Here is a 17,423-nt window from a genome sequence, read left to right on the forward strand (position 1 = left end):
CACTGGTACCCAAAGTTTTATAATCACGTTCTCTCATTCGCAGTTTTGATCAGTGTTCAAACTTTTCAATCAACCATTAATTTTAATCTACAGATTGTATAATATTAAGTATAACCATCGGAAATATACAACAATTAATCGTCCATTGTCTTACCCTTAGGATACCTTAATATTAGGAAGGGAGGGGATAGGGCAAAGATTGGGGACAATCGTTATTTTAGCCAGCTGTAAGTTTCATTTTATTAAAGAAGATAAAAAATGAATCCATTAAAGCTAGCTGTGTTTCATATCTTTCTATAAACTATGTACATCTGGGACGTTGCCGTTCCTGCAACATCTCTCAGTCTTGAAGCAAAGCTACTCTATAATTAATAATTCGATAATAGACATTAAATTAAAGTCTCTCCCACACAATTATAATACTAGAATTAACCCTCTATATTAATTTAGATTGTGTTAGTTGAATAGTTCACTAACTAAATGAGAAATCAAATAAATATGTCTGTAGTTTCATAATAGCGTTTGGTATTTTTTTTTAAATTTCTGTATGACTGTATTTTTCTATCTAATCATTATTGCTGGGCTACTTCCTTATAGTTTTTAAAACCGAAGCTTTTCTATAATTAGGGTCGGTCCGTCCGTCCGTCCGAGATAGATAGCTTTTTTTCGGTAATTTAGGCATGTTAGAATTGTCCTATCGATTCCTGTATTAGTTAGGTACGATTTAGAAAGCGTAGCAACTCTATAATCATTACCAGAATTCCTGGGACAACAAAGTACAATATTATAAGCGAAGCAACTCTATAACCAAGTCCTAAAAATGTAAGTATGTCCATAAACATTATCCAGTATCAGGCAGTTTTTCATCAAATTTACTTACAATTTTGCTTCGACTCTTATACTTTTATATTCTGATTATTCAGTTCTGACACTATACAAGTATTAATGTCGGTTTGTCCTACCGTTTCAGTGCTTCGCTTTTAAGGATGTTGTCATCCTTGTTTTTTAAATTTCTGTATGAATGTATTTTTCTATATAATCATTATTGCTGTGCTATTTCCTTATAGTTTATTTTATTTCTCTTTTAGTATCTTATAACTTTCATAATGTGTAGAGGGGGGGAAGGGGGTTAATGATATCTTTGGATTTTTTCCCCCTCAATTTACCCCCCCCCCGCCCCCCCCCCCCCGTAAAACACAATTCTTATTTTCATTCCTTTGTCCTCTGTATATTTTCCGTCTTTTATTCTCTATTGGTCCTATTGTTAACCATACTAGCCCCGACCAATAGGAGCACTGCGCGAATAAAATTCCATGCTCAAGCCAATAGGAAAGGAAACGCCTTTGTTTTCATAGCCTGTGTGTGTGTGTGTAATTGTGTGTGTGTTTGTGTGTGCTATCGCATTGTGTTACTTTAGCCCACTGTGTTCAAAGACACAGACACTTTTTTCTGCTTACATTTTATATAAAAAAATATCAGTAATGGATATAGAATATACGTGGATATACATTTGTCGTCAAATTAGCTTGATAATATGGACCTTATTTATAGGTCAGTTCGTTTACCCAGTGGGAGGGGAGGGAATTGGGGTAAGGGGCTGGAAGGGGGAGTATTGTTATTTTAGCCAGCTGCGAGCATTACTTTGCATGCGAGTACATGAAAATCTGAGCTGAATCTTTGAATCATTTTAGTGGTGAGCTAGATCGGGGTGAGCCAACTTTCCACAAATGAGAGCACAGCATTTTATGAAATGCCGCGCTGTGATTGGCTGAAATTCGGCTCACCCCGATCTGGCCCACCACTAAAATGATTTAAAGATCCAGCTCTGGCGAATCTTCCAAGTTATAATATATCTAGTTTTTTTCAGAATACTTGTATCTGTCCCTGGTGGCTCTGGGTTTTGTTCTATTTTCCTAGATCCGGGTAACTGCGGAGATGGAGGGGGGGGGGGTGCAGTGGGGAGAAATAAAGGGAGGACTATATTATTTTGTTCTCCGAGAGGATGTTAAAAAAATAGGACACTGTCTCTCTGACACATTTAAGCTTTGATTTATCTTAAAAACGTAGAACGATCTCTATGAGACTTTAGGATTATGATTAAGCGAACACAGTAATAGTGTCTGACTGATTATGACGTAACAAAAAAAAATTAGCCAATGAGAGGCCATTATTGACTTATGGTAAAATTTATAGTGGCCTCTCATTGGCTAATTTTTTTTGTTACGTCATAATCAGTCAGACACTATTACTGTGTTCTGATTAAGCGCATGGTAACCGGATGGACCGATTGCACACAGCTTTTCAGGTAATATCCTACTGATCCCACTGATCAGGTTTTGTCAATTACAATCCCCCCCCCCCCTCCCAAATAAAAATGAGCATAAAGTTGTGAAGTATTTTTTGAAAACAAATATTAAGCCTGATGATTAAACCCAACACCTCTTGCAATGAAGCCCATACAAACTGGGAGCGTACGTAACCAAATGTATCTTTTTTTTTTTTTTAAGTAAAACCTCCATCCGTTTTTTTATTGGGTTGTGATAGCCATGTTGTTTTTTTTTTTCTCACTAATTTAGTGGAGAATTATTTTTTATGAATAAAATCTTATGAAGAGAAAGATAAAAAATCTAAATTAAGAAAAAATATGTTTAGGGATTCAACTCCCCCTCCTCAAGTGTCCCTAGAGGCCTCTAGGGGCGTAGCCGCTGGTAATATATTAAAGTCAAATCCTTTTATTTAGATGGCTTATATCCTTAGTTTCTATCCTTTGATATGTTGCTTTTTACTTAATTTTTTCTGTCTTTTAAATATTAGGCTTTCCAGCATATATGATAGTTCTTTTCATTTATAGACATGTTATAATTGTCCTATAGATTTCAAACTTTGTATGACAGTTAGGTACGATTTAGGAAGCGTAGCAACTCTACAATAGTTACAAAAAAAAGTCCGTACGTCCATTTTGGCAACTCTTAAACAGCTTTTGGAGCCCTGTGATCCTAAAACACAATATACAGCTAGATATCAAAGTATTGTGTGCATTCTCTCATATAAATATTTCTGGGGCACTTAATAAGCCTTCTCAAATCATATGGAGTGGGGGGGGGGGGCAGGTTGAAAGGCCTCTGATATGGACAGCAAGGACTCTGGAGGATTTATTACGTCATAATGAAAATAGAAAAGAGAAAGGCTCCTTTTATTATTTTGTGTGTAAATGGACCACTGCACATATATGGGGTGGTGCGCTAAAATTTATTGTTTGTCGGAGGGAGGGGGGGGGGGTTGTTCACCCCCCGCGAGAGAAAACAATTCTCTGGTCCGTGCCGCGCCCGCCCATTGTCCGAGGATTTTCTCGGAATTGCCCCCTTCCTCCCGTTGTTTTCCGGGCCGGGTCATTCCATTATTGTATGCGCGCTACCTTCCCCTTTGGGATAAATAACATCTCTACCCTCCCCCGTATTCTTTCTCATCTTTTCTGTCTTTTACTGTATGACTATTTGCCTGCTATTGTATCTCTTACTCCGCTTCATTGTGCTTTCACCCCTCCCCCCATTTATCCCAACCTTCCCCTAATCTCCGCACATTCCATTGTGAGCGGGCGCACGTTCAAATTGACCCGACCCGATGCTAAAAGGGGGGGAATTCGGTGGGTTATGTTATCCAAGGGGGAAGATATATCAGTTCATCGGAGGTATGGGAGTAGGAAAGGGAGATAAGAGATAGGGGGGTTTCAATAGGACTTGGAAATTTAGCAATTAGCAAAATATATTTTTATTGTTGTCTTATTATATTAATTATAATTATTACCACAGTTATTAAAACAAATCGCTGGAAATATTTAAAAATCCATCAAAAATTTTTAAAGCCTCATTTCCAAGCTATTATTTTTTAGTGGGAACGGAGTAGAACGATGCGCGAAGCCCGCCGGAAATATTTATATGAAATCTATATGAAATGTCAAACACTTAATTGATAACTCGAATACACTTTAGAATAGTTATTTATTGCATCGTATTAAAGACAGATTTCCACGGTTATGAAAATGAAATATCAATAAGAATGAAACCCGATTTGTTAGCCAAGATGTGCCAAAAAACTGGTATTAATTACATAATTTTTAAATCAATATTCGTGGAGAATTGTATGTAATACGATGCTATACACGATTTTTTAGTATATTAGAACCGGTTTTAATCCGTTGGAAATTTGTCGGTTTCGCAGCCATATAGAGAAACATTTTGACGGTTGTAAAATTGCCGAGTGTCATTATTTTCACAGAGAAAAGAGATATGTAAGGGGGGAAATAACATTAGATAAGAGAACGTGGGGAGGGGGGGGATCGGGTCCAAACGACACAGATAAAAATAGGAGTAATCCACAAAGGAAAGGGAGGAAAGACAAATAAAATCAAAAGAAAGGGCGGGGGGGGGGGGATAGAAAAATATTTGTGGGGACGCAACAGAGTATCTCCCCCATAAAAGAGAAGGCAGATGAATAGATTTTAGTTTAGCCAATTGTATTGAGTATACAAGGGCAGGACAAAGGGAAAGGAGGAAGGGAGGGGGGAAGTATAAAGGGAGGGAGAATAATAATCCCCCCTCCCCCTTCTTCCAGTGAAATAATTCCATTCTTTTTAGAACTATAGTTGTTCTAGTTCTAAGTATTATTACAGTGGCCCCGCTACAAGCACTGTTCCACTTTTGTTCTCTGCAAACACAAGAAAATCCGCCAAATTTTACATCAAAAAAATATTCAAAAATAATTAAAGTGCTAATTAATGGAGTGATTTTAAGTGAATTGTTTATTATTAATTAGTAATAAATATAAAAGACTTTTAATCAAATAAAATGTCCTCAAAACGTAAATCACATCCTACGAAAATTTTTAATGAAAGCGGCGAAAAGGTAATTTTTAATATCATTTTTTGTCAAAAAAGCATATTTTTGATAAAAAAAAACTTTTTTTCTTATTCTAAAAAAAATTGGGAAAAATTATATGTGCTAAATTAGTTTTAAACTTTATTATAGAAAATAAATAGTACTTTTGAAAGATAAAAAATATTTTGAAAAATTTTGGCATATTTTTAGTATATTTTTAGTACTTCATGCCTTTTTGAAGTCAAACAACTTATGCAGATTTTGCTTAAACTTTTTTTATAATTTCCTTGAATAGAAAGATTTTACGTACATTTTTCGTATAATTCTTATATTTAGTCAATTTTATTAGCCGTATTTAAGATTTCCTAAATAAAAATATGTTAATTCTTCAAGAGGGTTACTTTTTTTATGAATATACAAGGTCAAATTATAAAGATTTTCTTAGGCTAGCATAGATTACAAAAGATAGGGTTTTCAAACTTTCGGGACCTTAGTGAAATTTTATTGATTGGTTTATTAAAATTAGTGTTTAAACGTTTCAACCATTAATTTTACTATACAGAAGGGGTAATTTGGTGTATCATACTTGGAGATATACACAATATTATCGGCTATTGTCTTATCCCTTCAGATCCCAGATAGATAGCCTTTTACTTTTATGTAAGTCACAGGAAACCCTAATTCAATGGCCTAAAAATTTTACAAATTTTTCAAAAATTTTTAATAATATTTTGATTGTACATTCTTTTTAAAAATAACTTTTATAATTTTTATGAAGGACTTAAAAAATTTTTCCAACATCTAGGGGGTCTGATTTTGAAGGGGTAGAAAGGGGCTGGAAAAATAGCATAAAGCATCAAAAACTTACATCAACAAATAGTATAGCATAAAACCATCACAGGACCTGTTTGAAGCTAACATAAAATAGAAAACCCAATAGGTTAAATAGTTATTGAGATTTTAAGCTTCAGATAAAAATCTCTTACTGCTTTTTATTATAGGGTGTAAAATATGACCTTTTTAGTAACCTTGCTTTACCTTAATTAAGTTAGTTTTTAATTAGCATAATCAATATACTTATATTAATTTTAAATTACAACAAAAAAAATCAAGTTTTTTACATTATTGCTTCAAAAGTCGAATATGCAAAAAATATAGAATGATAAAAATTATTTTCAGGGCAGAAATGTAAAGGTTGCGTGATTTTTAGTCAAAGATTTAGTCAAAAACATCTAAATCCCCTCAAAAGGATATTGACAGCTAATCTATAATTTGTTTTATTTAGGACGAGTTACAGCATTCTATCTCAGATATGCTACACGATTCTTCTATTGGTAAGTTCAATCTTATATTTATATCAAATAGTCTAAAACCTGTAGATAATTTTTTCTTCAAAACCTACCAAAATTGCTAATAATTTTTTAAGTTTCTATAATTTAAAGAATTTTTCCCAAAAAATGGTTTATTGATGTGATTTTCCTTTAATAATCTTTAAATTTAATCAATTTAAAGTGATTTAAATTAATTTGATATGAAAATTAAAAAGAAAATTTAATATGCGATTTTTTTAATAATAATCTTCTTGAATAAACAAATTAATTTAACATGGCAATAGTATTTTGAAGCAGCGAAGAAACTTTACAAAGTAGATTGATGTATGCCCGTCTGTCTGTCTGTCCGTCTGTCTGTCCATCTGTCTGTCCCTTAAGATCTCGGTAACCACTGAACCGATCGGATTATACTCTTCAGGGTATATACCTATTGGTCCTGTGGTGGTTTTAAACTATTTTCTTGGGGCAACAAATTGTCAGCTATTCAAAGGCTTGCATACATTATTCATTTTAGGTTTTATCAAACATATCATACTTGTTTTAAATTTTCTTCATTTTTAAGCACCTACTTCTATATTTTATTAATTTGATGTTTCTTGTTTAATTAATTTAATCACAAAATACATTTTTAGGAGCATCTTCCGGGCCCCCTTCTCCTATGAGCCCCGATATGTCTAGCTCTGGCCCCCACGGGGACACTAACGGCCCCTGCAGCCCCCCTTCATCCTGGCCCACACCACCAATCTCCACAAAAGAGACCATGGCTGACATATTGAAAAAGTTGGCGCAAAAAAGTCAGGAAAATGTTAGTTCAAGGTAGGATTTTTTTTACCTTTTTTTAAAAGCTCTGATTAACATTAGTTTACTTTTTAACTTTTTATCGTCCTTTAAAATACATCAACAAAAACAGAAACTATAGCGCATAAATTTAATAATAAAAAAATTAAATTTTTTGTCTCAAGAAGTTGGAGTCATAATAGTTTTTTTCGCCAAATCCTTATCTTTGACAAAAAAATGTTGCAAACAAGTTTCTATTTCTTGAAGTTTCTCTTTTTTCAATGGAAAATTTGTCGTTAATTAAGATTGCTAATATGGACCTCATTTATTGGTCAGTTTGCTCATCTAGTAGAAGGGGAGGGTATGGGGTTAATGGGGAGGATAAGAGGTATCGTTATTTTAGCCAGCTGCAAGCATCACATTATCAGAGTAAATGAAAATCTATAGCAACATCCATGTAATAATATAGATTTATTTTATTTCAACAAAAAATATTTTTTTTTCGTAGGTTTTCTGAGAATTGTGAGGCTAGATCTGAGGAGGACAGACTTAGAGAAATGATTTATTCTATTTATAGTTATGTTCAACAGAAAGAAAGGTAGGAGGACGACTTTAATTGTGTAAAAATTTTATTAAATTCATAGGGACGTATAATCTTTTTTTAAGAGGGTAAAATGAAGGTTTTCAAAGGTTTGACCCCCTCAAATGTAATTTTAGATCATGGAAAGAAAACGAAGTTTCGGGTTTCGTCGAATTTTCACAGTAGCTTTTCTCCTATTTCTAGCCCCTGTTGGGGCTCTAACCCCGCGGGACAATCATTAACTCGGCTAACATGAAGGAGACTAGCACCGGTGCTAGTCTCCTTCATTCTACACCATTTGGTGCTAGGGTTCTTCATCCTTAAGATTTCTAATAGTGGGAGGGATTTTAGGTGTAAAAGGGCCGGGACATATTTTGTGTGAGAAAGAGGGAGGAGCAATTTATGTATTACTAGCGGCTACGCCCCTAGAAGCCTCTAGGGGCACCGCACTGGTAGGAGAAGGAAAAGTCGACCTCATCCTATTTTAAATTTGAGTTTCCAAAGAGTTATAAAAATTATTTTTTGGGGGAGAGGGGGGTTAAGACACCCTCTCGAAAAACAGTTTAAAACCTTCCCAGGACCTATAAGAAGCTTCACTGTAAAGGAGAACAATATCGGTTCAGCGGTTAGCGAGATCCTTCGGGACAGACAAAAAACGCTTACTACTTTATATAATAGGATAGGATTAATACATAATATAATTAAGAAGGGTCAAAACATTAGGTGCTAGCTTTCTTCACTTTAAGACATTTGGTGCTAGCTTTATTCATTCTTCGATTTCGGTGCTAGTCTCCTTCATGTGAGCCATTAACTCTTACCTAACCTAACCTAAAATATTATTTTAAAAGCTACTGTGAAAATGCGACGAAACCCACAACTTTTTTTTCTGTCCATGACCCGCATTTTTTGAGGGGGGTAAAATAAGGGGTTTCATATGTAAATAAACTATAGAGTTGCTTTAAATATACCTAATTTTATATCTAATGTCAATTGGTTATGTATCCTCTTATTATATAAAGTATGAAGGTTTTTTCTGAAGCTTAAGATTTCCATAACAAATGAACCCGATTGAGTTCTACTATATAAGGAACCAGTTGCAGGCCCAATCATTCCAAAATTAACAGAAGCTGATGTTAAAAAAACATTAAATTAGATATATTATTTATCAAATGCCTCTTTCCTAAATGTTGAAGTTACCTGTTACAAGACAATGTAAATGAAGCTTTTTATAGTGCCTATAAAATGACGTCATACTGGCCTACTATTGGTCAATTAAAATGTATACTGGCCTGCCATTGGTAATTTAAACTATTTATTGGTTATTTGTATTGTATGACGTCAATTTTTAATAGGCACTATGTTTCAATGTAAATCCTAGAAAACATTCTCTAAAAAAATTTTTTAGGGAAAAGAACCCAGAAACTTCACCCAAATCTCTTTCCTCCAGCCACAACTCACATTCGGAAGCAGGTAAATGCCCTTTTTATTGAGTAGATGCGATAATATTTGTTTTCCTGTATGTCCTCGAAACCGAGTAAACTCCGGTTCTAAGCCATTCTTAAAATTCATATATCGTATCATTAATAGCCAGTTTTGTATGAATATCAAAATAAAAATCATAATATTAATACCAGTTTTGTTAGCCCGGGCCTTTAGTCTCTCTATGAATCTATAATACGATGCGATAAATAAGTATTCTCATTTACAAAAAGTTGATCCTATGTAAATAAATGTATCATCAAACCCCTCATTTTCATTAATTTAACTTTTTTTGAAGTATAGACAAAACATTTTTAAAAAAAATTATTTATCTAAGTCTTGTTTAAATGCCAGCAATTAGCCTCAAAACAATCTAAATCTAATGTTTTGAAAAGTTGAAATGTTTTTTGATGGCTAAAACTAAATGTCTTATCTAGAAGTAGTATTATTTCTGACATAATTGGAATTAAAAATTAATTGTTAATTTCTGATAAAAATTTTGTTATTTTGTTATCAGAGGTTGAGAGTATGAATTCCGGAGGATGCTCCAGCCCCCTTCTCTTCCCCCCATCCACAGCCACCTCCACATCCTTCCCCTTCTCCACCTCCTCCGCTGCTACCCTTTCCCCCTTCCCTCCGACAACCTCCTCCTCCACCTCCCATCTGCTCTCCGAGGTCACCACCCCCCAGAGGACACCGCCCCTTCCTCTACCACCGCAGCTACTCTTGGGCAACCCTTCTCCATCACAATTGTTGGGCTCCCCGCCCCCACATGGACTGTCCCCCCATGGAGGGCATGCCCCCCACTTCCCGGGACCCTATGGTTTGTTGCAAATGGTAAGTTTTCCCCCATTTTTTTTTTATTAATTTCGAACAATGACAGGAAGAAATATTACATCAAAAAAGTTCAAAAATGGGTAGCTTAAGATTTTTTTTAAAAAGCTAAACTTTCACCGTCTGGCTGTTTATTCTTTGTTATATTTAACCAAAAGCCAAGATACATGATCTGAAAATTGAGAAAAAATATATAGATAGCTATTTCTTAACCTGACTTAAGCTTGTTTCTAATTTAGTAAAATTATTTTAGTATGGCTTCGAAACTAAATAGAAACTGGATCTCAGCCATACTGTATTGAGACAATTTTCCACGAATATTAGAATAAAAATCATGAAATTAATATCAATTTTTTTATCCCGGACCTTCGTACACTCGGGTCTAACAAAACTGGTTTTAATCTTTTAATTTTCCATTTACATATCTGCGGAAAGCTGTTTATTATACAATAACTATTACAATTTATGTTTAAAAATATGCTCATAAAACAATTTAAAAATTCTGTTAAAATATTTTTGTTATTTTCTTAATTGTTTTATTTAATGAGGCTTTAATTGTTTCAAAAGACAATTAAAACATAAAATATTTAAAATTATGTTTAAATTTGTCAAAAATTCGTTGCAAATTATTTAAAACAAAATAGAAAGATAATCAGATGTCATATAATTATGGCATATTAACAAAGTATACATATAATTATTTTCAAATAACAATTTAGTTGAATTAAAATAAAATTGGTCAAATAGGTGTGGAAAATGTTTTTTAATTGTTGGTATTTTAGCAACGCAGCAAAAATTTGTCAATTACAATAACAATTAACAGGATGTCTATCTATGGGCGTTTGCGTTCCAAAGGATCTAGCAAACCACTGGACCGCTATGGTTCTCCTTTACAATGTAGCTTCCCATAGGTCCTGGAATGGTTTATAGCTATTTTTGGAAAAAAATCTATTTCATTTTAAATTAATCCTACAATTAAAAATGTGCTGTTGTCGACTACTCCCCCCCATCTCAAATGTTTCTAGAGGCCTTTAGGGGTATAGCCAATTAAAATTGCTTCCATTTTTGTTGGTTTTTAAAACCCAGTCTGGTAAAATTGGTATGAATGAGGGAACATGTGAATTGTGATGTGTTCTCTTCTAACCAAACAAACACACCTGTCATCACCAGCAACACAGTAGTAGTCAGGGACCTAAAGGGATAAGACAATGGCCGATAAATTGATGTATATCCCCCAATGATGATACTCAAAATTACCCATTCTAAAGATTTTAATTAGTGGTTGAAACGTTTTGACACTGAACTTAATTAACCAACCAATTAATAATTCAAAAAAAGCCCCCAAAGTTGTTAAGCCAACAAACAAGAAAACGTTATTATAAAATGTTGGGGCCTGGTGTAATAAACAGCCCAATGTCCCCTCCTCCCTGACAAGTAGTAGATTTAATAAGACCACCATGAAAACAGTAAAATTTTGGTTTTAAAAAGCTAAAATTTAGGAAAAGGTCCTGTTTTTTTAAAGTACAAAGACAATATTCTTTTTTTATCTTTCTCTTATACCTAAAAAAGCAATAAATCCGCGGGAATTATTTTAATAATATAATAAAGTGCAATAAATAAGATATTTTTAAAATTAAACATTTATACAAATATCATACTTTTGCCTTAACATAATTTGCAGATTTAAATCATAAGTCATATGATTAATAATATATTTCAGTAATGTTACTTATTATGCTGTTTACATATTTTCTCATTATTGGAGAAACATATTATTAGTATAATAAAATATAAAACAAAGAGAGGGAAGTAATGAGGAGAGAGGGGACAAACACTTTTAAATCAAAGAGGCTTCATAGTTAATAGACGCGGTTCGTTTTGGCAGCAGGTTTTATTCTTTAACCAGCACAAAAAAAATGTAAAAAAGATATTCAATCGTTATTTTAAGTCGAAGCATTTTTGAACAAAATGTTTTCTATATTCAAAACAGAAAAAAAACTTCAATTTCTTAAACCTTTTTGACGTTATACTGGCCTACTATTGGTCAATTAAAATGTATACTGGCTTGTCATTAGTAATTAAGTCTGTTTATTGGCTGATCATTGGTCATTTGTATTGTATGTTGTCGTTTTTGTATAGGCACTATAAAGAGCTCCCAATTTCTTTAGTATTTTAATTAAATGAAATTTAGCAATCTTGTGTTTAGCTATTTTTAAGCCACACTTTTATAATGAAAGGTGGAAAATGTGTCTCATGAATAGGAAAATTGTTATGTTTTATGCTTTATGTATTTCTTTCTTTCATTTTTATTATATCATATAAGAATTAATGTCAACTGTTTGATGTTTTTTTGAATTTTAAAACATATTTTCTTTTATTAATTAACCTCTTTTTAAATTTTTGTATTAATTGATTTATTTTGTCTAACTTTTTGCCATAGTCTTATAAATAGAATAAAAACTTAGGATATAAAAGTATCTAATTGAATATAAGTTTAAACAGCAAGTATTAGATTCCTTTTGGACCAGTGATACATAGGCTCAAGTCCCTGTAGGGTTAGAACAAATAAGTACAGGTTATTGCATTGTTCCACTTAAATCTGATAATAACAGAAATTAATAATTCTTCATTGTTTAAGGTACCCAACCTGCCCAGTGGCCTGAAGGAAGAATATTTGGCAGGAAACATTGGCAAAGACGACTTTAAGCCTTTGAATTTGTCGCGGCAAGATGCACACAAGGAGGAAAATAATAATAGAATCTCAAGTTCAGGTAATCTTTTTTTTCTGATCATAAAATTATCAAGGATCTAAAGGGAGAATACAATGGCCGATGAATTGATGTACATCCCCAATGATGATACAGAAAATTACCTCTTCTAAAGATTACAATTAATGGTTGAAACGTTTGGACACTGAACTTAATGAAAAACCAATTAAAATTCAGTTATAGTACCCTAGGTTGTTAAGCCAATAAATAAGAATAAATTAATATAAAACTTTGGGAACTAGTCTAATAGAAGCCCAATATCCACTCCCTTCATTATTCTTACACTAATAAATTTTCTTTCTTTATAATTATTATTTTTCTAGAATTTAGATTTTCTACTTTATAAAGATAAATAAAAGTTTAATTATTGATTTCTTCTGATTTCACCAGTAATTACTTGATTTCTAGATTAAAACACAAAAAAAATAGGGGAGAGATACAAAGAAAAGGGAATAATTATTATATTTGTAAAACCTTTGATTTATTTTCAATAACTGACACCTGTAATAATATAAAGCTTACTTAATTCTACGGATTATCAACAATCGATTCATATTTTTCATCTATTTTGGGGGTAGATTAAAAGATTTATATTTTTTACATCAAAAGAAAATATTTCTAAATTATTGAAAATTTTCAATCTTTAATTGTATAAAAATTTTACAAAATCTTTACATATTATCTTTATGATTTAAGCTGTTTTATATAAAACTAGCGGCTGTGTTCCTAGCATCTAGGGGCTCCATATTCAAAGGGATATGTAAGGGTAGAAAAATAGTCTATACTATACTTATTTATACAAATACTATAAAAAACTATCTTAGGATCTATATGAAGCTTCACTGTAAAGGAGAACCATATCGGTTCTGCGGGTAGTGAGATCCTTTGCTACAGACAAAAAATGCTTTCTAATTTATATAATAGGATACAATTTTCTCCTAGAATTACATGTTACTTTATTTAGGAAGCGGTCTTGATATATTCTACAAGAACCGCCTGTCTACCAGTAATGCCGGCAGCCTGCAGCCACCGTCAGTTTCAGCCGCCTCTGCTGCCCTACTTGGCCACCTGCCGCCCTCAGCAGCCGGTCCTTACCCGCCCTTACCATTTGGCCCCGACCACCCCCTGTTATCCCAGTCACATACAGCGGCCGCATTCGCCCGCCAACATTGCTCAAACCTTCTAGGACTTGAATTTCTGCGCAATGTCCAGTTGTCGGCAGCCGCCGCCGCAGGTCTTCCCAGTTCACTGTCAGCCGCAATTGCCAGCGGCAACCCTCATACACCGCCAATTTCTTCCTCAATGGGTGGCGGCGGATCACATGATTTCAAGTTTAATCCACACATGAGCCGGGGACCCCTGGGTGCAGGCGGCATGGATTCTGGATTTAGTCTCAATCAGCTTGCTGCTGCGCACCACAACGCTGCGCAAAATGCCGCGTCCAACCTTTCTTCCTCCGGATCAGATCATCATATGAAGGATGGAGGAGATGATAAACTTAATGCAAAATTAATTAGGTAAGAGTTTTAACAAAAATACATTTATCGAAAAAAGAATAAACAAAAAATTTAAGCCAAATTTTGTAAGTTTGCCCTTATTATTATGTTTTTTTTTCGTATTATTAATGTTTTGTATTATGTTTTAGGCAACCAAAAAGAGAAAAAGACAGTTCTCCTCATATTAAACGGCCGATGAACGCCTTTATGATTTGGGCCAAGGATGAGAGGAGAAAGATTTTGAAAACCTGCCCTGATATGCACAATTCTAATATCTCAAAGATTCTAGGTAAGGTTTCATATTTTTGACTTTTTCAATTTTACCATTATAATAACAAACTCAAAAAAAGGTTTCAACATAGGCGTTTGGTAGAGAGTTCTCAACGCCCCCCTGAAATAGGAAAATGAATTAGACTGCCTTCTGGCTGTTCACCCCCCCCCCCCGGTAAATCTCTGTTCACGCCATTGCATTGGTTTGAATTAATAATGATCAAAATCCTAGCTTAAGAGATAGTGTTTTCTAAGTCTTATATTAACAAGGCTAAGGAAACCCTAACTCCAAGGCGAGCCTAAGAAATTTTTCAGTATTTGCCCCATTATTTTTGGGCCTAAAATCCTAGTTTTTATATTCGTGTCTGTAGACAACTGTTTCTTGAACCTTACAAAAAATAGATTACTTAAAAATTTGTATTTTCAACGTTTGGTGCGCTTCTTATTATTCATTTATTTATTTATGGCAATGTTATATAAGGATATATTTTCTTATATAGTATCATTCTTTATTCATTTATCGTCACTTGATTATAACTCTTTCATGTTGGATAATTTAATTAACACTCTGTATAGTTTCTATAAATACAGCTATTCTTGTTCTTTATTATATCAAATTATATTACAAAACATATTTTTGTACACTTAAGGTGTAGTTTTATTTTATTAGAATATTTGATTTATAAGGATGAATAACCCTATTTTAATACCAAACAAAACTTCACAATAAAGGAGAGTAAGATCAGCCAAGTGGTTAGAGAGATATTTCAATACATACAGACAGACAAACATTCTGTTACTATTAAATAAACATTTAAAGCAGAGGTGACAAAAATTAAGTAAAGATAAGAGTACATGAAGTAGTTAGTTATAATATAATTGATTTGTTATTACTTGGATGTTACACCAGATTTTCATGTACTCTAATGAAGTGATACTCGTAGCAGGCTAAAATAAAGATACACCAAATCCACCCACTTTACCCCAATAACTCCCCTCCGACTTGATTAACTAAATGACCAATCAATGATGTCCATGTTAGCAACCTAAATTGACGACAAATTTTCCCCTATCTTAAAATCCAAGTCTTTTTATTTAGTTTTGTACAGTTTGACCTAAACAAAGCATTTGACACCTGATTAATCTAATTAATTGTAGGATCTCGCTGGAAAGCCATGTCCAATGAGCAGAAACAATACTACTATGAGGAGCAGGCTAAACTTAGCAAACTTCACATGGAAAAATATCCAGATTATAGGTAAGAATAATAACTACGTAAGATTTTTTATGAAAAGAAGCAAAAGAGTCAATTTTCAGCAGATATTTGTCATTTATCTAATATAATTTTATTCGATTTTAGTCATGCTTATTTCACATTAATTTGGTTCATTGTTTGCGAACTGATATACTTTAGCAAGGAAGTCTTTACAGTGCCTATAAAAATGGACGTCATACTGGTCTTTCATTGATCAATTAAAATGTTTACTGGCCTACCATCGGTAATTTAGTCTGTGTATTGGCCTATTATAGGACATTTGTATTGTATGACGAAAGTTTTTATAGACACTATTAAGAGCTTCTTAGCAAGACTACTAAGCCATGTATGTATAAAAACTAATAGTATAGTTCTAAGATAAAAATATCAATGATTTTTATTATTTTAGGTACAGACCAAGACCCAAAAGAACTTGTGTAGTTGATGGCAAAAAACTCAGAGTTTCAGAATATAAAGTAAGTATTCTTTTTTCATATGTACATTTCTTAAATTACTCTTTGAATATTTTTCCTTTCATGGTACTATTGAAAAAGCATTTAGTCAAAGCTAATCTTTAAATAATTAAATACTTTTTAGGCACTGATGAAGAGCAGAAGGGAAGAAATGCGCAATGTTTGGTGCAACGAGGGCTCCCCGAAAGGCTACGAACCTGGCAGCATGCAAGAACTGCCGCCCTACCACCAATCCGGCGGCAAGTCGCCCTATTCATCCGCCTCAAGCCCGCCCCAACTTCACCACAGCGGCTACCACCATCTTGGCAATTCATCTCCCGGATTTTCTCTCATCCCCTCGCTCAACATGGCGTCCCTGGACAAAGACGACATTGCCGAGGAATCACGTGACTCAGAGTCGCCCATCTCAGACGTTGAAATCACAGATGACTGAAAGTTTTCCCGCCTTTTCTTTTAAATTGATGTTTCGGCCATTTTTTAAAATTTTTAAAAAGACATTTTGTGCCAAAATTCCTGCCCCAAATTGAAATTAATTTGAAAGGAAAAACTGCATACAATAGAAATACATCTTTTTTAGATACCTCATTTATCAATTATATAAAGTATTTGGAGAACTATATTAGTTTATTCAAAACTATTATTTCTACTTATTTGTAAACATATCAAAAAGGCTAATAATGCCAAAATGTACATTAACATATGTAAAGGATTAAGATTTAAAAATGTCAAAGATGTTACAGAAGCAAAAGAACCATTTTTGAGCTTAAATTCATCAAATAACCAAAAAAGTTGTGTTATCACTTAAAAACTGATTTTTTTTGACTGAATAAGTACTATTTTACCAAGTGATAATTATATAATAATTAAATGTATAAAATTAAAACTAATTATATCTCATTAAAATATGTTTTATACAAGCCATTTTTTTTCATGAATAAACATGTTCTTTTTAATTTAAAGCAATTTGTCCATAAAATACAAAGTTAAAAGTTGATGGAAACATGATTTTTAAAAATTTATGTTGATAACAAGAAAATAGTTTTCCAAAAATGGAAATCAGTTTCAAAATATTTATTTAATAATGTAAAATAATCCTTATGTTTTAAGCTGTCAAATTATTTTGATGAAATCCAACTTATTGAGAATCATTTTTTGGACACCATGGAATCTGTCCCGATTTTGTATAACTTTTGCGGAACATGTTCCAGTTACGTCATATTTTTCTTTCCCGAAAAAGGGAAGGGGGAAAGAAAAAAAGGGAATGGGGAAGAAAAAAGAGTTGGGAG

General features: G+C 33.2%; 1 protein-coding gene across 1 annotated transcript; it reads left to right on the forward strand.

Moving 5' to 3' along the window:
* Positions 1 to 4,508: 4,508 nt before the first annotated feature.
* On the forward strand, positions 4,509 to 16,710 carry LOC145333820 (uncharacterized). The gene is made up of 12 exons (XM_080179068.1): positions 4,509 to 4,901; positions 6,160 to 6,208; positions 6,838 to 7,021; positions 7,491 to 7,580; positions 8,968 to 9,032; positions 9,559 to 9,878; positions 12,514 to 12,646; positions 13,608 to 14,160; positions 14,289 to 14,428; positions 15,568 to 15,667; positions 16,074 to 16,140; positions 16,262 to 16,710. Exons 1-12 carry the CDS (start codon positions 4,845 to 4,847, stop codon positions 16,568 to 16,570), a joined length of 2,067 nt encoding a protein of 688 aa, XP_080035194.1. The 5' UTR covers positions 4,509 to 4,844; the 3' UTR covers positions 16,571 to 16,710.
* Positions 16,711 to 17,423: the final 713 nt, after the last annotated feature.

The sequence above is a fragment of the Acartia tonsa genome, chromosome 12 (assembly GCF_053477335.1).
Source record: "Acartia tonsa isolate MP-2025a chromosome 12, ASM5347733v1, whole genome shotgun sequence".
Classification (NCBI taxonomy): Eukaryota; Metazoa; Arthropoda; class Copepoda; order Calanoida; family Acartiidae; genus Acartia; species Acartia tonsa.

Excerpts from the sequence above, each read along its gene's own strand:
- LOC145333820 (XM_080179068.1), top strand. The coding sequence starts at position 4,845 with ATGTCCTCAAAACGTAAATCACATCCTACGAAAATTTTTAATGAAAGC. Across the intron at positions 7,022-7,490 it reads CAGGAAAATGTTAGTTCAAG|GTTTTCTGAGAATTGTGAGG; the intron begins GTAGGATTTTTT and ends TTTTTTTCGTAG. Across the intron at positions 16,141-16,261 it reads TCAGAGTTTCAGAATATAAA|GCACTGATGAAGAGCAGAAG; the intron begins GTAAGTATTCTT and ends AATACTTTTTAG.